The sequence below is a fragment of the Boleophthalmus pectinirostris genome, unplaced genomic scaffold (genome assembly GCF_026225935.1).
Source record: "Boleophthalmus pectinirostris isolate CB_2022bp ecotype Guang Dong unplaced genomic scaffold, ASM2622593v1 HiC_scaffold_12, whole genome shotgun sequence".
Lineage (NCBI taxonomy): Eukaryota > Metazoa > Chordata > Actinopteri > Gobiiformes > Gobiidae > Boleophthalmus > Boleophthalmus pectinirostris.
In genome coordinates, this window is record NW_026571018.1 from 7,174,545 (window position 1) to 7,198,447 (window position 23,903).

At 37.8% G+C, this 23,903-nt stretch overlaps 2 protein-coding genes across 2 annotated transcripts in view; both read left to right on the forward strand.

Moving 5' to 3' along the window:
* The window catches only part of usp28 (ubiquitin specific peptidase 28), a 40,026-nt gene extending 32,739 nt beyond the window's left edge, over nt 1–7,287 (forward strand). The window contains exons 25-26 of the mRNA XM_055148803.1: nt 2,270–2,468; nt 3,984–7,287. Coding sequence (XP_055004778.1) covers nt 2,270–2,468; nt 3,984–4,159 — 375 coding nt within the window. The 3' untranslated portion in view covers nt 4,160–7,287. The remainder of the gene's footprint in view (nt 1–2,269; nt 2,469–3,983) is intronic.
* Nucleotides 7,288–9,318: 2,031 nt separating this feature from the next.
* Nucleotides 9,319–19,587, forward strand: orai2 (ORAI calcium release-activated calcium modulator 2). Its single transcript, XM_055148303.1, has 3 exons — nt 9,319–9,614; nt 15,166–15,398; nt 18,466–19,587. The coding sequence occupies exons 2-3, from the start codon at nt 15,171–15,173 to the stop codon at nt 19,018–19,020; spliced, it is 783 nt and encodes a 260-aa protein (XP_055004278.1). The 5' UTR covers nt 9,319–9,614; nt 15,166–15,170; the 3' UTR covers nt 19,021–19,587.
* The last annotated feature ends 4,316 nt before the right edge of the window (nt 19,588–23,903 follow it).

Genomic DNA, 23,903 nt, shown 5'->3' on the forward strand with positions numbered 1-23,903 from the left:
CAGTGCTTATGTGTTAAATGTGTGTGAATGAAACAAAATGAAACACTATATTTTTGATGAGGAAACAACCTGAAAATAGTGTTATATGGGCCCTTTATTGAGCTTAGGGCCCATATAACATCCCAATTACTACATCCCTAGTAATTTCATTACTATGGATGTAACAATAACCAAAATATCGTGATATTGTTTTGTCAGAAGTCTCACAATAATATCGTTTGTTGTCACAATATGTCAAATTATGAGTTCCTTTGCTTAAATGCATGGTTTTACAGTAGCCACAGCTTATAATCATAGGGAACTACATATCCCATGATTCATTTCAGTGCAGACAGCATGAAGAAATATGTTTTTTACTTGAATTTTTGGGGTTATGATGGAAATAATTCACACCAAAATCTTGTCATGGTATTTTAAAAGCAAAAAAGTGTCCCATCTACAATTATATTAGCCTCTTCAAAATATCGCAATAGGCAAGGCAAGGCAAGTTTATTTGTATAGCACAATTCATACACAAAGTAATTCAAAGTGCTTTACAGAATAAGAAATACACTAAAATCATAATAAAAACAAATCAAAACATAAATAATCATGAAGATTAAAATGAAAAAAGAGAGACATAAATTGGAGAGAAAAGTGCGGAATAAAAACCTTTCAGTTATTTGCACAGTTAAACAGAAATGTTTTGAGCCTGGATTTAAACAGCATCACAGAAGAGTCTGTCTCACATGTTCAGGAAGACTGTTGCAGGTTTTAGCTGCATGAACCTGAAATGCTGACTCCCCTTGTTTAGTCGTGACTCTGGGCACCAGCAGGAGGCCGGTCCCTGAGCTCCTCAGAGTGTGAGATGGTTCATATGACACTAACATGTCACAGATGTACTTTGGTGCTCGGCCATGGAGAGACTTGTACACAAGCAGAGCTGCTTTAAAGTCTATTCTCTGAGGCACAGGAAGCCAGTGCAGAGACCTGAGCACAGGACTTATGTGCTCGTACTTCCTAGTTCGAGTCAGGACCCAAGCTGCAGCGTTCTGGATGTTCTGGATGTTCTGGATGTTCTGCAGTGTCTCACAGCTCGTTTGGAGAGACCAGTGAGCAGAACATTACAGTATCTAACCTACTGGAGACAAACTCATGGATAAGTTTCTCCAAGTCTGCTTTAGACAGTAAAACTTAGATTTTTGCTATGTTTTTTAGATGGTAAAAGGCTGCAGATGTTATTGATTTGATGTGGCTGTTAAAGTTCAAGTCTGAGTCCATTATTACCCCGAGATTTCTTGCCTGATTTGAAGGTTCTAGAGAGAGAGACTGGAGGTGACTGCTGACACTGTCCCTTTGTTTCTGTGGACCAAACACTATGACTTCAGTCTTGTCAGAGTTTAGCTGGAGAAAGTTGTTTTGCATCCACACACTGATCTGTTGGATGCAGTGACCAAGTGAGTCCACTGGTCCATAGTCTCCTGCTGCCAGAGAGACGTAGATCTGAGTGTCGTCTGCATAATTGTGGTAGGACACGTTATTGCTGCTTATTAACTGGCCTAATGGCAGCATGTAGAGATTGAACAACAGGGGGCCCAGGATTGACCCCTGAGGCACCCCACAGGTCAGGGCCATGTGATCTGAGACACAGTTTCCAATTTCAACAAAATACTTCCTGTCTTCTAGATAGGACTTGAACCAGTTTAGTACAGTACCAGAGATGCCCACCCAGTCCTCTAGTCTCTGTAAGAGGATCCCATGATCGACAGTGTCAAAAGCAGCACTCAGATCTAACAGGATCAAGACTGAGACTTTGCCTGCATCAGTGTTCAGGCGGATGTCATTTGTCACCTTGATAAGAGCAGTCTCAGTGCTGTGGTGGGCTCTAAAACCTGACTGGAAAACATCAAAGGAGTTGTTCATTTGGAGAAAGTTCGTAAGCTGTTGGTAAACAGCTTTTTCAAGGACTTTGCCAAAAAACGGCAGATTTGAGATGGGTCGGAAATTGTTCAGTACTGTGGCATCAAGACTGCTCTTCTTTAGGAGAGGCTTAATGACCGCAGTTTTCAATGCGTTTGGGAATGTTCCAGATTGAAGTGACATGTTAACCATGTGAGTGAGTGGTGAAAGTAAACTGTTGAGGAGGACGAAATATCGTACTATGAGATGCATATTGTGAAAATATCGTACCGAGAGATTTGGATATCGTTACATTCCTGTTCATTACACTTTCATCTGTTCATATAAAGAGATCTGACTCTTTTTCTCACCTCTGTTGTTCTCCTCTCAGACGCTGAACGAGAGCGCCTCCAGGTGGTTTTGCAGTGGCGAGGAGGACAAAGTGACAGAAGCGTTGGCTCTTATGGACGAGTGTGTGATCCCCTGTCTGCACTTGATGAGCCGGGACCCCGCCCTGAGCCTGGAGGACAGAGAGACGCTGGAGAGCATACGCAGCCACTGGTGCTGCTGCCTCAGCCAAGACATGGACGGTACGGTCACTTCAGCACGTTTTCATCAATCAGTTTTTTATTTTTATTTTTTATTATTGTTTTTATTTACATTACCCAAGGAATGCATGTTCAGAACAGGACAGAGTGGACAAATAATATAAATAATAACTAAAATAATAATAATTTACACATTTCTATACTGTACAAAGATACAATTAGAGATATTTTCATTTCTAATCATCAATAATATGCTTGGAGTGTTTCCCATTAAAGGCCTTGTAGCTGATTTTAATTATTGATTTTTTGCTGTGGCATTGCATTGGGGGGGTCCTGTATGGATGTATAATATGTGATGTTCATCAGTTGCCATGGTGACACAATGTGCACATTAGCAATCACAGACAAAAACGCTTTTAAATTGTCTGAAACTCAAGAAGAAATGCAAAATTGATTTAAACTACACATTTTCAGGAGCGTGTGATAAAAACGAGCTGTTTTGGTGTTTGTTTGTGACTATAATGTTATTCCGGAGGGACTCTTTTAACGCCTCAAATCATCTCACCTGTTCTAGATGCAGATAAGTCAGTTCTTTATGGTCAGATTGTTTTAAAAACAAAGCTCAGATTAAAGTTTAACTTGAGTAATAGAGCTTCAGACATCAGCAGCAAAGTAACATAAATGCTGATTGTACATTGTATTGTAAAAACTGCTAAATAAAAACTAAATTGAGGCTGTCATGTGCACTTTAACAGAAAAGATTACAGTCGTCTTCTGTGGTCTAATATTCCCCCATGGGCTACAAAAATGATTTGGGAAAATATGATTTTTCTGACAAGCATTGTGATTGTAAACATTTGCTATTAATGATGCTACTATCTATACCAGGAGTCATCAAACTAATGCCCGTGGGCTGACTCCGGCCCTCCATGCCCCTTTGACTGGCCCCCCAGCCCCGCTGCCCCACACCACTTGAACTGGCCCTATGAGGCAATCCTCAAAAGTTGTCATGGCCTATTTTTTATTACTTTTTAGCAAATAATAACACATCTGCATCTTGTATTTTGTTGATTTTTTCAATTAAAATTTTATATTTATATGAACTATTTATATTTAGATTTAGATTTAGATTATTATATGATGTATTTACATTTGCTGTTGAATTTTCACCACCTGACAAGCTCGAGATCAAACAGTGACAGTCGACACATGCGCAGAGTTCTGTAGTGCAGTTAAGGACAGCAAAATGGTGAGTGTTAAAGTACGAAATGTTGACAGAGAGTGCCAAGTTTTCAAAGAACAATGGACGATGATTATTTTTTTGTTCATTGTTTGTAAGGGCCGTGTAATTTGTCTGATATGTAAAGAAAGTGTGAAGGTTTTTAAAGAACTTAATCTGTGTCGTCAGGATCATACAATTCTATTATTCGGCCCCCATCACAGTCAGGAGCGATAATGTGGCTCCTAGTGGAAAAATAAGTTTGATGACCCCTGATCTATACAGTGTGTGTACTGCCCCCTGGGCCTAACGCAGCCTCTGCATGTGTCTCTCCTCAGAGTCTCTGCAGGTGAAGCTGGGGGAGTTCCTGCCCAGAGTCCTGGACTGTTCAGCGGAGACAGTGGTGCTCAAAGACCCCCCAAAGATCCAGGTGCACGCCGCCCACGACCTGTGCAACCGGCTGGCCGCGCTCATGGAGTCCATCCACAGCACCTCTGTTGTCCGAGTCAAGTGAAAGTGTTTGGCTGACGTCGTGGTGGTTTTTTCAGATTCTAAAAGGCGCTGATGCCGTCTCAGATTCTGTCAGACGACGGCAGGAGCCTATTGCCCTGTTGATTATATTGATTACATTGTACTTTGCCATGAAGTATCTAAAACGTAAATTCACAAATATTGAGCCTGATTATTTATATTATTGACTAAACCCTATAACTCATTGTATTACAACAAAGATCTACATTTTAACAATATTAATTTTGTTCTATGGTGGAATTTTCAGCAGTACACAGTCACAAACACAACCTAAATGAAAAAAATATGACATTAATTCATTAACACGAAAGAGATAAGAGTGACTAATGTGATTTGGGAGGGACACAAATCTGCTCACCTGTTGTAGTTCCAGAGAAGTCAGTTTTTTATAGTCAGATTGTGTTAAAACATGTGAAATTAAAGTCTAACTTGAGTAACAGAGCTTTAGACATAGCAGTGCCTCTAGTTAGCTTCACTCCACACCCCCCACATCAGCTGCAAAGAATCAATATCTAACCAATATATCTAAAACCTCAGACAATTTGAGGAGTGAATAAAGTCTGAGCTGCTCAATGCTACTGAAATTGTGTAAAAAAGTAAAGAATACTCTTGAGTTTTGATTTTTTTATGTATACTTTTACTCCAGCACAAACTATGGCAGCAGTACTAAATGTTCAATATTTTTTCCACCACTGCTAATCAAATTTTTATCTAAACCCACTACTGGCTGTGTGCAATGTTGAAGTCCGACTAATGGACCGTTCCAGAGTGCAATACTGCTCTAAACGTGCCTTCAATCTGCAGTAACTTCGATGTTGGCGACTACTTAGCTTCTATATTTGATGTTTTATTTCCTTTTTAAATATACCATTTATTTTGCACAACAGACTTACCATGAAGATTTTATTTTTGCACTGAAGGGTTTTGTTCTGTTTTTACATAAAGTACACGTCAAAAGTTCATGGTGCCATATCCCATCATAGGAAACATCGCGTATTGGTTACTAGGGCTGCACAATTTGGGAAAATTTTTTATTTCCGTTACATTTCGCGAAGAACAAAAGAATGTAAGGATCACATTTCAGAACATTTTCAACAAATCTAAACTACAGGGTTAGGTTTTGTCATCTGTGAAAGAAATTGCGGTACTTGAAGAGAGGTTATTATGCAAAATTGACTTTTTGGAGATTTGTTGCAATGTTCCCTCATCAACAACGTGCCTGTAGAGGTTTTTAGATGCCATTAATACATGTTTGATAGGGATGTAACAATAACCGAAATATTGTGATATCGTATCGTCAGAATTCTCACAGTAATATCGTGGACCATCACAATATATCGAATTACAAGTGTCTTTGCTTAAATTAAGAGTTATGGTGAAGCAATAGCTAAAACAGACACAGGGAACTACATAGACCATGATCCTTTGCTCCATTTCAGTGCAGACTACAGGAAGAAATAACAGTTCTAAGCACTTTTAAGTCTTAGTTCTTTGGATTATGTCTTTTCAAGGCATTTTAAGAGGAAAAAGGAGCATATTTTAACAGTTTTGTTCGCAGCCTCCATAAAATATCGTACCGTGAGATGTATATCGTGAAAATATCGTACCGAGAGATTTGGATATTGTTACATCCGTAATCGTGAGCCTTCCCACCATACCGTGAGCATTACCACGATATCTCAGTAAATATCATAAAGTGAGGTTCCTTGATGGTATTGTATCGTGAGACTTGGATATCGTTACACCCCTAATGTTTGAGTAATCTAGTGATCTCTCCCAGGCTCAATAGGCTCTATTCACGCTTATGTCACAAACAAGGAAGACATTTGGAAACATGCGACGACAGCTTCCGGCGGGTTCTGTTCGCGGTCATAAGTCTGACAAAATGTAGGAAAAATTAGAAAATGACCCACTTTTATTCATCTACATGTCATTGTAGCGTTCAGTTATGTTTGGCTAATCAACAATTACAACCACACCTTAGTTTTTATCGTTTTAATAATGAATAAATAAATTCATCTAAATTTGCCAGCAAATAATACTTACCCTGGCAGCCAAATAAGTATTTTTCTACAAAGAACTTGTAACCTTTCACTAGTTTTGAGCTGCCTGTAAAAGATATCGAAGCTATGATTAGAGTCATGTCCCCCAAGGAAAGCTTTGGCAGGTTATGAAGATCAGACCGCTGCTGCTGAATCCATGTTTTCATCACACTTCAGTGGGTTTTATCACAATCGGTCGGCGAGCCCAGTGTCGGGAACGTGGAAAGTTGTCATCACATGTTTCCAAACGTCTTCCTGTGACTTAAAAGTGAATAGAGCCTATTCAAACCCTGCTCATGGTTAGCAGAATGATTCTGTCCAATCCTCAAGCCACAAACCTACATCATCCGCTCTCCCACACCACAACTTGACATAAATAAAAGCAGAACACAAAACAACACACTAGAATTTGACAAACTTGCAGTAGTTTCATTAGCGCTGATTTTGTTGTGAAAGAGCTCTGAAGGGGGGAGTGGCTTAGCGTGGAGAGCAAAAGGAGGGGTGACTCAGAGCATCAAAAACAAAAGTGAAACCTCTAAAACAATCCGTTGTTTTTGGCAAATATAGCATTTTTAGAACAATAAAAGATAACGTGGTGATCTACTGTAGATCTCTTTAAAAATCGCAGCCTTTTGTGATTCGCTGATTGTGTTTTAGTCGATCACGATTGCAGCCCTAGTCAACGCAGACAATTTCTTTACAACTGAATGTGTTCTCAGTCACGGTCAAAGGTCTAAAATAAACACTAAAAATGAGCAGAAAAATGCCTGATACCTGAACGATGTGGAGCTTGTTAGTTCTGCAGAATGTTACTTGACGAGTAGAAGAGTTCGTGAACAGTGTTACTTTAAGTTATGTACTATACACTGTCTAATAACAATCTGAATATGTTTTATATGACTTTTTAATATGCTTTCTGTCTGTGGGACTACCGTGATATATTTACTCCGTGTATTTGTTGTTGAAATGTGTACGACTTACATCAGTATTATGATTATGAAATGATGTACATAAGTGCCACTCTGCTTTGTAGTTAAGTGCCTCTGTCCCAATAAAAGTCCTCCTCTTCGTTCTGTTTCGTTCCTGGAAAATCTATTGTTTTTATACTCTCTTAAAACTTGGGAAGGGTCCGTCACCTGCTTGTTTCTGTGGGTATGTCATTGCTCTGCCTGGAATGTTCCACAGTATGACATTAAACAGCTCTACCGTACATTTATTTAATTATATCTGGTTTTATAGCTCAAGAATATCGAGAAAAATGTCTATTTACCCGGGACAGTCCCAGTTTTGAGCCCTGTGTCCCAGCAGATTTATCCAAAATCACTGATTTGTCCCAAGAAATGTCTCTGTTTTCCCTATTTTTGACCAATTTGATCTAAACCCAGACTAAACAAAGGACTACATCAGGTCTAAACCAGGGCTAAAAAAAAGGACTATCACATTTTTTGACTAATCTGATCCCTGCCAACAGAAAAGAGGAGCATAAATTGTCATTTGTCTTGCCAAAATACATAAATCCATGTTTGCAAATGACCATAAAGCAAAAAAAATGCAGCGACAGAAACCCCTCAGATTATGACTGACACGAGACTGCACAATGTTACACGCTCTTTTCACAATTTTATTTATATGAACCATCCCAACCCATGTGTGTCCCAGAATTTAAAAAATCTGGTCACCCTACTCTCCACAGATCTGACCTGTAACCTGGTCTGATTTGGTCTCTTTGAAGATAGAAAGGTGTAATGCCATACTGTGAAACATCCCAGACAAAACATCTCCATGGGAAAAACCTTTGACAGACCCTCCACCAGAAAAGTTACACAATGCATCTTTAAATGGCCTATATTATGCTACTTTTTAAATCTATGTTGTTTTCTTGTCATAAACTAACTAGAGTTTTGTTTTGTTTCATTCACATATATTAAACACACAAACACTGGGTATGTTTTTGTGGAAGTAACAACATTCTAACACTGATAAAAGCTCACAAGGGTCAGTTTTACAAAATACAGAACATTTAAGATGCATTCTCAGTGATGTAAACCCTTTACTTACAATTACACTTTCTTCCTAACCTAGGGTGACCAGATTTGGTGGCCAGGGATGGTTGGTATAAATAAAATTGTGAAAAGAGCATGTAACATTGTGCATTCTCATGTCAGTCATAACCTGGGAGACTTCTTTTGCGGCATTTTTTTTTTTTTTTTGCTTTATGGTCATTTGCAAACATGGATTTCTGTATTTTGGCAAAACAAATCACAATTTATGCTCCTCTTTACTGTTGGTGGGAATCAGATTAATCAAAAATTGTTATAGTCCTGTTTTACTCTTGGTTTAGTCATGGTTTAGTCTTAGTTTAGTTCTGGTTTAGACCAGATTGGTCAAAAATAGGGACACCTGGGACATTTCTTGTATAAAACTGGGACAAATTAATGGTTTTGGATAAATCTGCTGGGACAGGTATAAGATTTGACATAAATGTGAAAAGAGCGTGTAACATTGTGCATTCTTGTGTCAGTCATAATCTGAGGGACTTCTGTCACTGCATTTTTCTTTGCTTTATGGTCATTTGCAAACATGGATTTCTGTATTTTGGCTAATCAAATACAATTTATGCTCCTCTTTACTGTTGGCAGGAGTCAGATTAGTCAAAAATTGTGATAGTCCTGGTTTAGACCTGATGTAGTACTAATTTAGTTTTAGTTTGGTCCTGGTTTAGTCCTGGTTTAGATCAAAATAGTGATACCTGAGGCATTTCTTGTATAAAACTTGGAGAAATCACTGGTTTTGGATAAATCTGCAGGAACAGGGGACACAGGGCTCAAAATTGGGACTGTCCCTGGTAAATAGGGACATAATAATAATAATAAAAGTATGTTTTTGTGGAGGCAACAGCATTCTAACACGGATGAAAAGCTCACAAGGGTCAGTTTTGCATAATATAGGACATTTAGTCTGCATTCTCCGTGATGCAAGACGTTTTCTTAGAATTACACTTTGTTCTAACCTTCTGTTCTTGTTTTGTTTTTTCCACAGACTGTTTTGTACTGAAGTTTCGCACCGGAAACCCCCTCTTTTGTTTTTCCGGTCTGCACAAGCCGAAGCGCAGCGTGTGATTTTAGTCTCATTTACAGCCATGCCTTCAACAGAACAAGCTCTACCTGACAGACACAAGCGGACACAATGACAACAACCACTCTGGGATAACTTTAATCATGCTACACACGCTTTTCGGACTATTTTAAAGCGAAAAACACAGAAAAGTGCAAGTAAAAGTAGTTATCCGGACTCAACTCTGAATACAATTCTCGTGTGCCAACCATAACCCGATCATATTTTTTTCTCCGTCTCTTTTTTGGGGGATTAATCGCATCAAGTCACGTTACAAATCAGGTAAGGACGATTCTGCGTTATGCTAGCTAATTCTTTCATAGACGATGCATTGGTGACACAGATCAGGAAGCGTGTGCTAACTTTGCTAGCCGCATTCAAATCCACTTGTTCGCTGCGGTTTTGAAATGGCTTAAATGTAAATTAAAGTGAATTGAGGACATTTGTTTTTTAGTCATGATTGATCCAAAACGTTGCATTTTCATTCTAAGTGATTAAATTAAATGGTTGGTTGCTTTGTGTTATTTGAACTTGGTAAGAGATCCTGTGAAGCTCGTTCTAAATATACATGTATGCAAACTGGATGTAATCTTCACTGGAAATGAAAATGGAAAAAAAACACTAAGATATTTTTATTTCATTAATTCCTTATAGATGTGTTTGTATACTTGTATGTTTTTAAAGGTGCATTGTGTAACTTTTCTAGTGAAAAGTTTTCTCTATGGAGATCAGTGCTGCGCAAAAATATCGAAATATCAATATATCGTTTTGTTTAATGTGACGATACAGTACCGATATCATGAGCTGCTGTATCGATATATCGCCATGAGTATTATAATTTTTTTGTATATTTTATGAAATTATTTTGTTACAGCGCTACAGTTTTGTTGCTTGTTTAGAGGAAGGAAACTCGTTCATGCGACACATTTTGCATTTTCACTTTTTTGATGATTTATTAGGGGTGTAACGATATTGTCACGATATGAATCTCACGGTATGATACTTATTGTGATATCATGGGAAAGCTCACGATATGGTTGGAAGGCTCACGATTAGGGATGTAACAATATCCATATCTCTCGGTACAATATTTTCACGATGTACAGCTCATGATATGATATTTATTGCGATATTTTGTGGAGGCAAAACAGCTAAAACTGTTAATATGCTACTTTTTCCTCTTAAAATGCCTTGACAAGACTTAATCCAAAGTGCATTGTGTAACTTTTCTCGTGGAAAGTTTTCTTCATAGAGATCAGAGGTGCGCAAAAATATAAAAATATTAATATATCGTTTTGTTTAATGTGACGATACAGTATCGATATCGTGGGCAGCTGTATCGATATATCACCAAAAGTATTTTTTGATATATTTTACGAAATTATTTTGTTACAGCGCTACAGTTTTGTTGCCTGTTTAGAGGAAGGAAACTTGTTTATGCGACACATTTGAGAGTTTCACTGTTTTGAGGATTAAAATGTTTGTGTTTCATATGAACTTTGCCCAAGAAGTAGTTTAACAAAGACGTTTAGTGTCACAGCCATGATTTAGCCTTTATTTTTTTATTGAACCGTATCAAATCAACTTGAAATATATTTCGTATCGAATTGAAAGCGCACTGTATCAAGATATGTATCGCATCGTGGCCTATGTATCAAGGTGTATATCATATCGGCAGCTCCTTAATGATATCCAGCCCTAGTCAGAATGTCTGTTTTGAGCTATAAAACCACTTGTTATTGAATAAATGTAAGGAAGATCTGTTTAATGTCATACTGTGGAACATGACATATCCATAGAAAAAAGCAGGTGACAGACACCCGACCAAAAAGTTACATAATGCATGTTTAAAGTTCATATGACAGGTTAGACTACTCACTTCAGTAAAATATAGTTAACATAACTGTACAATAACCGTTACTTTGCAATCTTAATGTTAACAAAGGCCAAAACCTGTCTAAACTGCACACTGTTATGATTAGACTAATATAAATAAATTAGATCACCTTTATTTTGTTAAATGAGGGTTAAAGTTTCACAAAAATGCTTTCTTTGTGCGTAAATTGTCCCTGCGTTTTTGATGGAATTTTCTTTGTTGATGAAAGGATGGTTGAAACATTAAGAAAAACTGCTTTAAAAGTAAAATATATTGGTTTAATCAAGGCAATGGCACAAAAATACTAGATTCTTTGTTTTGTTTTGACTTTTCAAGGAATTCTCATTAATGTTTTCAATTTTTATAATATTTTCAGCCAGTGTTAGGCTTGTAAATAATGAACCTAAAACTATTTACTGTTCTCAATTAGGGTTGTTACAGTACTAAAATTTCAAACTCAATTTTGATATTAAGAAATAGACACGACACTCAGAAGTTTCAGTATCGTTTAGTATCTGATTTTTGATACTTTTGATGACCCTAGTCTGTTTAGGAGAATGTAAATGTGAGGTCTTTTAATAATTAAATATCGAGTTATGTTTTTCTTGGACCTGAGCCAAAGAGCTGTTATGGGAAAGCTTTAAACTGCTTATTATTGTTCCATATTAGATTCATATTTTTGACATGAACTCCCAAGAGCGCTCAGACTCAGGCCTTCAGACGACTCCACATTTCATTACAAAAAAATTATAACAGCAAAAATGGACTGGACATTAGCCAGGAAACTTTAATTTTTCATCAAAACAAAAACAAAGCTGCTATGTGTTTACACTTTGATCCAAAAAGAGGTTTATTTAAAGGTGCTTTGTGTAACTTTTCTGGTGGAGGGTTTGTCAAATATATTTCTACATGGAGATGTTATTACTTTGTCTGGAAGATTTCACAGTATGCACAGTATGGTATTAAATCTTTCTATCTTCATGGGGACCAAACCAGACCAAGTTACAGGTCAGATCTGTGGAGAGGCAACTCCGCTCACAGTCAGAATGCCTGTTTTTCTAGATGTTTTTGAGCCGTAAAACCACCTGTAATTGAAAAAAAATTAAGTAATATTCCAGACAGAACAGTTACATATCCACAGAAACAAGCAAGTGACAAACCCCCAACCAAAAAGTCCAATAAGGTTCGTTTGGTCTTCCGATAATTTATGTTATTAGGTTCTTTTTTCAGACCAAGAGTTTGTTTTCATACCTGACAGTTTAGATGCTCACTGTGGTCTTCTTCAGAATAGTGTAATAGGTGCATTATGTAGCTTTTTGGTTGGCTTTATTAGGTTCATTTTTTCAGACCAAGAGTTTGTTTTCATACCTGACAATTTCGTCTTCCTCAGAGTGGTCAAGTGATGTTGATGTGACGCGTCTGGTCAGCTGATTTAAACATGTTTTGGCGCTGTCTTCCTACTGCTGGAGGCAGGACGACAGCGCCATCTGCAGTCCGACTTCCTCAGGACAGTATCCCAGGTGTGTGAGAGTAAAAAAGCCCCCTCATCCCGGTTTATTGTCTTGTGGGCACATTTAAATCAGCTTCTGTGTTTAAATCAGCTGACTGGACACATCACAGCAACATCACATGACCACTCTGAGGAAGACGAAACTGTCATTTATGAAAACAAAATCTTGGTCTGAAAAAATGAGCCTAATAACGCCAACCAAAAAGCTACATAATGCACCTATTACACTATTTTCAGGTCTATGTTATATTATTTCCTCATCACAAACATATCTGGAGTTGTGTTTTGTTTTGTTTCATTCACACATGTTTAACACACAAATCCTGTATATTTATGCTGAGTTCTTCTCTCAACAAAAAAATCCTCTTTCCACCTTGTGATGTCATGGGCAATACAGGCTCTATTGTGTTTTCAAACTCCATATGCCTTCACTAGAATAATTTCAACCCTGAAATTGTCCATCTCTGCTTAAATAAAGGTAAAAGGTAGCTGTTAACTTAAAAACTACCATTAAATGACATCACAAGTTGGAACAGAGCATTTTGAGCTTTGGAGATACTGACAGCCTAACGATGCAGGTTTACTCAAACGTATGTGAATGAAACAAAACAGAACTCCAGTTATGTTTTTTGTGTAGGTAACAACATTAGAACATGGCTAAACACTTCCAGGAGTCAATTTTACATAATATATGACTTTTAAATTGTCCTGATTTAAACCAATACCAGTGCAGGGACTAAAAATACTTTATTTTCTTTTAAAACCAGAATAACCTATGTGCTAGCTCTGCTCTGGTTTCTGTCATCTCACAGTGGGCAGCGCTGAGCAAGTAGAAAATCATTTTAGGCCTCATGCACTCATGAGCCTGAGCTACTGAAACCAATACACCACCATCTGTACTGTAGTTCATCTTCCAGAGCTTATTATACTTCCAAGGTTTGTACATAGACCTGTCACGATTGTTTCTATATCGACTTATCGTTCAACAATATACAGTACTGGTCAAAAGTTTTAGAACACCACACTTTTTCCAGTTTTTTACTGTTTACTGTCAACCAAAATGGATTCTAAACTTTTCATTCATTAAAGTGTCCACCTTTGACAGATATAACAAACACACTCATGGCTTTTTTACAGTAGAAATCAAATATTCTTCAGAAAGTTCTTCCCAAGTCTGTTGCAGAAGTTCCCATAAATGTGTGACACTTGTAGGTTTCTTGACTTTCACTCTTCTGTCCAGTTCATCCCAAACCAGCTCGATGGGGTTTAAGTCTGGAGACTGTGCTGGACACTCCATGTTTTCAAGCTTTACCGTCTTGTTCTTTTTTCCTGAGGTAGTTTTGGCAGAGCTTGGACTTGTGTTTTGTTATCTTTTATCTTTTTTTTACTCTCTGGCTGTTCAGTTCTTACCTTTGTACCATTTCAAGCTCTTCTTTGGACTTGCACGACTTGAATAAATGAGTGGAAAATTTTGGGTGTTCTAAAACTTTTGACTGGTAGTGTATTTTGGGGCTCAATATTTATCGTGCGTATATTTTTTATTGCAATAGGCTCTATTCACGCCTACGGGAAGACTTTGTAAACATGCAGATGACGACTTTCGGTGTAGTTACCAACAGTGGGCATGTGATTAAACCATGGATTCAGCAGCAGCATCTTCACAACCTGCCAAAGCTTTCCATGGGGGACATGACTCTAATCGCGTCTTCGATGTCACTTACAGGCAGCTGGTTGTAACTGTTGATCTGCTGAACATAAGGGTCATTCCAGGCCAAATGTCCGAATGGCCCTGCTCGACCATCTTAGATTTGACTGAAAAAATTCTTGGAGGTTCACACACTTTCCAATAGGAAAAGTCCCAAATTTTAGCTTTAAGCAGATCCTTCAAATTTTCAAGGGTTAAACTCTGGCTTATATGTATGTGCTTTTGATTTATCACAAATTTCTGGGGGCTTGAATTTGCTTGAAAATTCTCCTCTTCAAATATGAGGGCATCTTTGAAGGACTGTGGAAAGTGCACTTTCAAAGACAGAGGTTTGATAGTGAACATACACCTTTCCACACATGCTGTGGACTTTATAATTTAAAACTGCCCCTCTGTGCTGAATGCTGTAGAAGATATTAAGTGTCAAAAATGGAAAAAAATACATTTGGTGCCATCTTTACCATGTTATACCAAAAAATGATAGCACCCACCAACAGATAATTGAAAGACTAGATGTCTGTTTTTAACATATCCAAAGTCTGTGATGATCTTCTTCCTTATTTTCACAAAATGAATTTTTGAAAACATGGTGTCCGCATACATGCAAAGCATTCATGGACTAAAACTTTCAGAAACTAAGAAAAATATGTGTGAAATCTGTGAAATTATGGTGCTTCAAAAATGGCAGCCTTTATGATTTATATTGAAACTAACTTTTCCCTTCATCCTTTGTTCCCGGCAGACATCATGAGCGAGCTGAACGTGCCCATGGGCCCCCCGTCTCCGTCCGTGGGGCAGCAGCCTCCTGACGACGTGGGCATGGACTACAGGGACTGGGTGAGACGCAGTTACCTGGAACTGGTCAGCTCCAACCACCACTCCGTGCAGGCCCTGTCCTGGAGGAAGCTCTACCTGAGCCGGGCCAAACTGAAGGCGTCCAGCCGCACCTCTGCACTGCTCTCAGGGTTTGCTATGGTCAGTAAAGGAACTTGGGGGGGGGGGGGGGGGGGGGGGTTATATTCTATTGTCTATGTTGAAAACAATAGAATATAACATTAAACAATACAATAATAAACATGAAAACAAGACACAAAAACATAAAAGAAACGTAAAACAACAAAGCTTCCCACCTCTAACCCTCCCCTTCCCCCAAACACACACACACACAAAATTGACTAAATAAAAATAATGTGGTAGTGCAATCTCTGCGATGTTTTACCCCCATCAAACGCACACCTAGACAAAAACTATGTCTATCTTTGTGCTTCGTTTGTGCTGTTTTGTGCTGCAAAAAGTTTCCTATTTGTGTGATTATGGTTCTTAAGATATTGGCAGCTTTATTTTCGTACGATGACGTCATCCAGCCCCTAAACATGTTAAATAGTCTCAAAACAGGCAGAAAATCATATGAAACGTTCATGCTGTTTTGAATAAATTCTCAAAAACGAAAGGAGCACAAATGAAATTTTTTGCAGCACAAACAAAGCACAAACGAATGACACAGTTTAGCCCCCCTTTGTTTTGGCGAAAAATATTTAGTAGAGTTATTTACCGTTTTGTCTTTACTAAATACTTCCATATACAAGGTTCTCACAGTCATGGATATCCTGGAAAAGTCATGGAATTTTAGTTTCTCTTTCACGCAACTACAGCCTTCTGTTAAGTAATCATGAGGCTATTATGATTATTTCCAAATGTCTGCGCCTTTTCTTTAAAAGAGACTACAATAAATGCACTGACAGGATTTTGAATGTTAAAAAACTATAATACCAAACCGAAAAAAACAGAAAAAAAACATCGAATGAGAGGTTGTGTCCAAACATTTGACTGATAATGTATAGTAAATGTTTATGTTGTGACAAATATCCAGATAAAGACTTCTGTATATTACATTTCAGAATTTAAAAAAAATAAATTTTTTTCAGAAAAAAAAAGTCACTGCTGCTTTTCCTTTCCTTTGAACAGAAAATACTGAATGTTTCTGAGACATATGAGCTGTGCATAGCTGAAGAATTAGCTAAACATGAGTAAAGGTCACAAGAGTTACTTTTTTTTTTTTTTTGTAGCGGCGTAGCTTCAGCCAAAACAGTTTACATAGCAAGTTACAAAGCCATACCATATATGTACTGGCAGATGTTTGGTTTTGGTCTAGTTGTGGCAGTTTACAATGCAAATACTACTTTGTGTATTTAACTACTTTGTTTTGAATCTAATATCAAAACTGAAATGAAAAATAAACATACAGACCATTAGGGTTGTCAAAAGTAACAAGTAAAAGTCAAGTTAACAGCCAGCGTTTACATTTTAGTTTAGTGGAGATTGGCAGTTCCAGGGCTGAATCTAGTGAAGGAAAGGAATTTAAAAACACAGTGGAGCACTTCCTGAATTACCACATGATGTTTTCAGTTTGGGAAAAGAACTCAGCCTAAATATGCAGGATTTGTGCATTAAAAATGTGATTTAAAAAAAACACACAACTCCAGGTCTGTTTTTGATAAAGAAATATTACATTATAACATGGAACTGAAAATAGCCTAATATGGGTCATTTAAAGGTGCACTGTGTAACTTTTTGTTTAGGCTTCCATCACTTGCTTGTTTGTATGGATATTAGGGGTGTAACAGTAAACAAAAATCATGGTTTGGTACGAACCTCGTCTTTCAGTTCATTTTCGGTACAGTATGGGATCAAAATGCAAAACCATTTCCTTGTTATTTATTTGTGTTTTTATCAAACCAACAATTTGTTTTAACATTATACAAACAGGAAAATAAAGTAAATGCAAAGTGCTGCTTGGTTATACTAATAAGTTAAAAGAAACCGAAAATGCACACCAAAATTCTTGTAGAGGTGCAAATGCAAGGAGCAGCAAGACAAAAGTGAAAAAATGCATATCACACTCAGATGTCCGATGTTCAAAAGCTTTTTTTTTTTTTCAAAATAACATTTCGGCAAAAAAAAAAAAGCCTTCATCAGATATTTTTGTGGTCCAAAGCAATGAATCCTTTTTTTGCCAAACCGTTATTTTGAAAATAGTGTGCTATGCATTTTTTCACTTTTATACTAATAAGTTAAATAAAATATTCTCAAATAAGCAACAAATGTATGAAATGTTATAAAAAATAAATTCCTTGTAAACAGTAAACAAAACTTTTCAAAAAGTAAAGTGCAGCACTAACAGTTCCAGCAGGGTATGGGGCGGGATTCCTTTAATATTCCTTTAATATTCGGAGTTCCCTCATGAATATTAAAGAGCTGAGCCTTCGGTGTAGCTGCACATGTAGTGGCAGAATGTAAACACACACAAATTGCGTGAATTCACTCAAGCACTGCTGCTCACCAAACCAAATGTCGCGTACCAAAACGGTTCGGCACAAATACATGTACTGTTACACCCCTAATGGATATGTCATTACTCTGCCTGTAATGTTCCACAGTATGACATTAAACAGTCGTACCATACATCTACTAAGTTACAGGTGGTTTATAATAGAGCACTGCACTCCGAGGGAACCCGACACAAAACAGTGCGTCGCGGGGTACATTTTGAAACCCCATTGCAGGCCTTTGATAAACTGCAGTCCCACCAACTAAATATGATCGCAGAGTAAAGTATACAAATGATTAATGTTTGCCTATCATACAACATTTGTGCTAAATATTTTGTTTGGCATTAATAAAAATATTTTAAGCAGCCTAAATTTGCGGATGTGGTCTAATCTCGCGCACGTTTTAGACAATTCCTTTCCCTTCTCTGTGTGATAGAGCTTAAGAAAGCGAACAACCCCATTTTGCGGGATTTGCGGGCAGGTCAAAAATACCTAGAAAAACAGGCAATCTGACCGTGAGCAGAGTCGCCTCTACATAGATCTGACCTGTAACTTAGTCTGGTTTGGTGTCCATGAAGTTAGAAATGTTTAATACCATCCTGTGAAACATTCAAAGCATTAACATCTCCATGGAGAAAAGCATTTGTTGGATGTTTCACCAGAAAAGTTACACCATGAAAAGACGACTTCTAACAGGCAGCTTTTTGTCACAGGTGGCCATGGTGGAGGTGCAGCTGGAGACTCAGTACAGTTACCCTCGGGTGCTCTTGATCGCCTTCAGCGTTTGTACCACCGTGCTCGTCGCCGTCCACCTCTTCGCCCTCCTCATCAGCACCTGCATCCTGCCGAACGTGGAAGCCGTCAGCAACATCCACAACCTCAACTCCGTCAGCGAGAGCCCCCACGAACGCATGCACCAGTACATTGAGCTTGCCTGGGGCTTTTCCACCGCGCTGGGCATCCTTTTGTTCCTGGCCGAAGTCGTCCTTTTGTGCTGGATAAAATTCCTCCCCGTCGGCGCCAGAAAAGAGCCAAAAGACCCAAAATCACAGCCTACAAAAACTCCAGAAGAGGACAGCGGGTGGCAGGCTGCGTTGGCGTCTACGATCATAATGGTGCCGGTGGGAGTGATTTTTGTGCTCTTCACGATTCATTTTTATCGTTCGCTGGTGCGCCACAAGACGGAGCGCCACCACCAGGAGATAGAGGAATTGCACAAGATAAAAATCCAGTTGGACGGTCACGAAAGAGGGCTACAACACGTTTAAAACCTTCGTTGACTTTAAATTGCTTGGCTACTCACTTATATTTATTCTTTATGTGGAATTTAAGGAACACAGGAGGGATTTGTTACATAAAAGGGCTACTTACGTCACAGTTTTTCAGACTATTTTTGGTTGGGGGAGTTTTCAGATGTGCCATATGAGAAGACGCCAATCATTTGAACAGATGTTTGTTGTTTTCTTCAAAGTGAAAGATGGACAGCTTAAATTTCTAATGCAGGATTCCTCAAAAAGAGAGAGTGTACATACAGAAAAGGGAATTCAGTCAAACCAAATTATAGTTGCAAAGATAAGATTTTTTTTTTTATTTATCTGTCTGGTCTTGATAGCCATTTAAATTCACTGTAAGTTTTGCACAGTGGTGGGCAGCGGTCGCAATCCGTGTATCATTCGTTCATTCGTTTTTTCAAACTAAAACCAAAAATAAGAAAACGAAAAAACAAGTATTTTCTTCATTATTTGTCTCCAAAACCAAAATGAAAAAAAAAAAAAAAACGGATAACAATTCGTTTTCCATTCCCGTCACTTAAACTGCGATGCAGGACTGAACCAGGACTGAACCAGGACTGAACCAGGGACTGAACCAGACTGAACCAGGACTGAATGGGGGTAGTCTGCGGAGGTCTGCGCTCTCTGAGTGCTTTTCTAGTTTAGAACTGGTTTAGTCCTGTTTTAGAACTGTTTTAGACCTGGTTCAGTCCTGGTTCAGTCCTGGTTTAGACCTGGTTTAGACCTGGTTTAGACCTGGTTTAGACCTGGTTCCTGGTTCAGTCCTGGTTTAGTCCTGGTTTAGACCTGGTTTAGACCTAGTTTAGACCTCATTTAGTCCTGTTATAGTCCTGTTTTAGTCCTATTTCAGTCCTGGTTCAGTTCAGCATCACAGTTTAAGTCACTGAAACGGGAAATGGTCGTTAAAAGTTTTTTCCATTTTTTATTTAAACACAAAATCAAAAACTGAAAAAAAACCAACAAATCCTTATCTGTTTTTTCATTTTGGTTTTGGAGACAAATAATTAAGAAAACTGTTCTCTTTTCATTTTCTTATTTTTGGTTTTACTTTGAAAAAAGAATGAACAAATGATACACAGATTGTTCACGTTCATCTGTGCACTGAAACTATTTTGAAAAGCTGAGAAGTCTTAACAATTTGCCAACATTTCCAGGAAACACAGTAGTAAAAACAGTTGTATAAGTTCTTGGTTATGAATTTAAACTTGACTGGCCAGTGGTTTGTTTCATACTGCTATCGGCTACCTCTGATTTGTACGTGGTTTTGTTTTTTTAAAGTTTAATTCAGTAGCTCCATATTTCAAACTTGCCTGCGGATGGAAGTAAAAAAAATAACCGTGATTTATGTTATTCTGTTTTCTGTAGTTTTGTCTTCATCAGAGTGGTCATGTGAAGTTGCTGCGACGTGTCTGCTCAGCTGATTTAAACAGGTTTTGGCGCTGTCTTCCTACCGGTGGAGGGAGGACGACAGCACCATCTGCAGACCGACTTCCTCAGGACAGCATCTCAGGTGTGTGAGAGTAAAAAAGCCCCCTTGTCCCAGTTTATCGTCCCGTGGGCACGTTTCTGTATTTTGATTGCCTCTTTAATCCAGCGAGGATGTTTGTTTTCCTCTGTCCCAATGATGTTTGCTCCGTTCCAGTCCAGAATGTGGTTCTCTCTTTTACAGCGGTCAGAAATGGCCGATTTGAGTTGTTCTTCTTCTGCTTTGTGCGCGCACCTGTTTAGGGGCTTTTTTACTCACACACCTGGGATACTGTCCTGTGGAAGTCGGACTGCAGATGGCGCTGTTGTCCTGCCTCCACCGGTAGGAAGACGGCGCCAAAATCTGTTTAAATCAGCTGATCGGACACATCACAGCAACATCACCTGACTCTGAGGAAGACGACAGTGAGCAGTCAGGTATGAAAAAAACTCTTAGTCTGAAAAAAAAACCTAATAGCGTAAATTACCGGAAGCCCAAATGAGTCGCATTGGACTTTAACAGCGATTAGTTTAATTGTAATGGTTGCCAGCTAGTCACTTCATACTGCCTCTAGTTCCTCCTCAAAAACACACCCGGAGTTGTATTTTGTTTCATTCACTCTGTTCCACCTGTTGATGTCATGAAGCTGCAGTTTTCAAGTTTACAGCTCTTTTTGTTTAGTAGTGATGTCTGAAATTCTCCAGAAGATTCTCGTAAAGGCATATGGAGTTTAAAAACACAGTGGAGGACTTCTGGTATTACCACGTGACATCACAATGTGGAAGACAACCTAAATATGCAGGGTTTGTGAGTTAAACATGTGTGAATGAAACAAAACATAACTCCAGGTCTGTTTGTGATGAGGAAACATTATAACAGATCAGAAAACAGCGCAACATGATCCCCTTTAACAAATTTTACTGAACAGAACGTCAAAAATCAGATTACTAGTATTTATTTAGCCTTAAAGACAACTTCTTTAGAGTTATATGCCTCAATATGGATAAACTTACTAGCCTGTAACCATTAATTACCAGTCCATGTTTGTTTACATATGTGACAACAACAGCACACGCCCTGAACAGCAAAGATCAACCAAAATTGCGCCATCTTCCAAATGCCAAGTCGTGAGAATGCTCAAATGTTGCAACGATGAAACTTTGAGTTAAGCAAGCAACTCGCTTATCAAAATACCAAATCAAACCAACCGCGGCAATGCAAAGTTCACTGGTTTAGTCTTAAAGCTTTTGATTTAGAAGAAGTTCAGAGGACTTTTTTTTTTTTACTAAATATGAAAATTAAAGCAGGAAACCACAATATTCAAGACTTATTAAAGGTCCTATATCACACAAAATTAACTCCTGCGAGGTTTTAGGCACTTAGAGTTGTGTTTTGTTTCATTCACACATGTTTGAGTAGCACTTTGTTATTATTCCGTGTGCATTTCCAAAGCTCAAAATGCTCTGTTCCACCTTGTGATGTCATGAAGCTAGGGTGACCAGTCCCAGTTTTGAGCCCTGTGTCCCCTGTCCTAGCAGATATGTCCAAAACCAGTGATTTATCTTTGTCTTTGTTTTATACAAGAAATGTCCCATGTGTCCCTATTTTTGACCAGTTTGATCCCTGCCAACAGTAAAGAGAGGCATAAATTGCCATCTGTTTAGGTAAAAAACAGAAATGCTCTGTAAAAATGACCAAAACACAAAGTAAAATGTGACTATACTGAGTCATGTTAGTGCCAAGTGCAGAACAATTTTGCTTAATTATGCACTTTTTATTATTACCAACCATCACAAACCAGGAGTGTCCCAGTTTTTAATTTTGAAAATCTGGTCACCCTACATCAGGGGAGACAAACTCAAATTCACAGAGGCCAAAATTTAAAACTGGGACTTTGGAAGTTGTGGGCCAAACTAAATATTTATTGATGTATTATTGATGTATGTAATGTTAAACCTTTTCTTATTAAAATAGATGTTTAATAATAGTTTTGCTTTAACACTGAAGCCAGAACAAGCAAAATATAAAATAACAACATTTTAAATAAATAATGTCTCTATAGTCTATCTGTAGCCGGTGGGCAGCTCTTATACATGTTTGAAATGATCTCGCGGGCCAAATATAATTATATCGCGGGCCAAATTTGGTCCCCGGGCCTGAATTTGATATGTCTGCCCTATGAAGCGGTTAGTTTTTTTTCTGTTTTTTTTTTCTTTTTACTTTGATCCAAATAATAGTGAAGTTGTGTGAAGTTTAAAAACACAGTGGAGCATCACAAGGTGGAAGCACGTGTTTTTTTGTGTTTTTTTTTTCAGTTTGAGAGAAGAACTCAGCCTAAATATGCAGAGTTTGTGTGAATGAACCAAAGTTTTTGATGAGGAAACAACATCATAACAGATCAGGAAACAGTGTAATATGGGCCCTTTAATTATTCGACCCTTTATATAAATATTTCAGCCTTTAATCTCAAATCAATGTCTTAATTCTGTGATAGAGCTGGACAGCCAGGCTCATCTACCTTTTATTTTAAACACAGTCTTTGTTAACCTTTTTACTTCAAACATGCTCATTTGCAAACCAGCTTTTTACAAGACCGCCGAAGTTTACAAGACAACTTTATATAGACATGTAAAAGGTTTAACTGTTGAAACTAAATGGACTCAAAGTTAAACAAAAGTTGAAATGTGGTTTGGAGTCACATAAACGGGCACAAAGCAGCACAGGCTAGTTCCATTTACAGTTGGTGAAAAATGTGTTTACTTGGGACTTGGCCTCCAGGGGAAGCACAAATATATTTTTATCTTTGTTTTCCTTTTAGACTTCGCTGCAGTTTTTACCCATAAGCCTCATTTTCACAATATTAGCCCAGCAAATATGGATTTTTGTCTTTGTAATCTAATTATTCTAAGCGTGCCCAAAGGTGAAAAGTGCTTAAATAATTAACTTAAGTAAACTTCAGTAGAGAGTTAAAATGCATATGACAGTAAGACTACTCTTTCACTAAAACATAAACATAAAACAGCTATATATTTAAGATTTCACAAAAAAAGGAACTATTTTGTATTTTTATTTTTAAGTGAAGTTTATAATTTTACTTCCCTTCTTGTGAAAATTACTTTACATTATTAAAAACTCTTTGAAATTACACAATAGTTATGATCAGACTAATAAAAATAAATGACAACATCTTTTATTTTATTAAATCGAGGTTTAAACTGTCAGAAAATAAATGCATCGTGAATTTTGGACTTTTCATGATGCATGTATACCTTCCTTTTGTGTAAATTGGCGTTACATTTTGGATGGCATTTTTAGTGTCGACAAGAAGTAAAACTCAGCTCTACTTCCTGTATTTTTGTGCTTTTTTGTCAACATTTCCCACAAACCAACACTT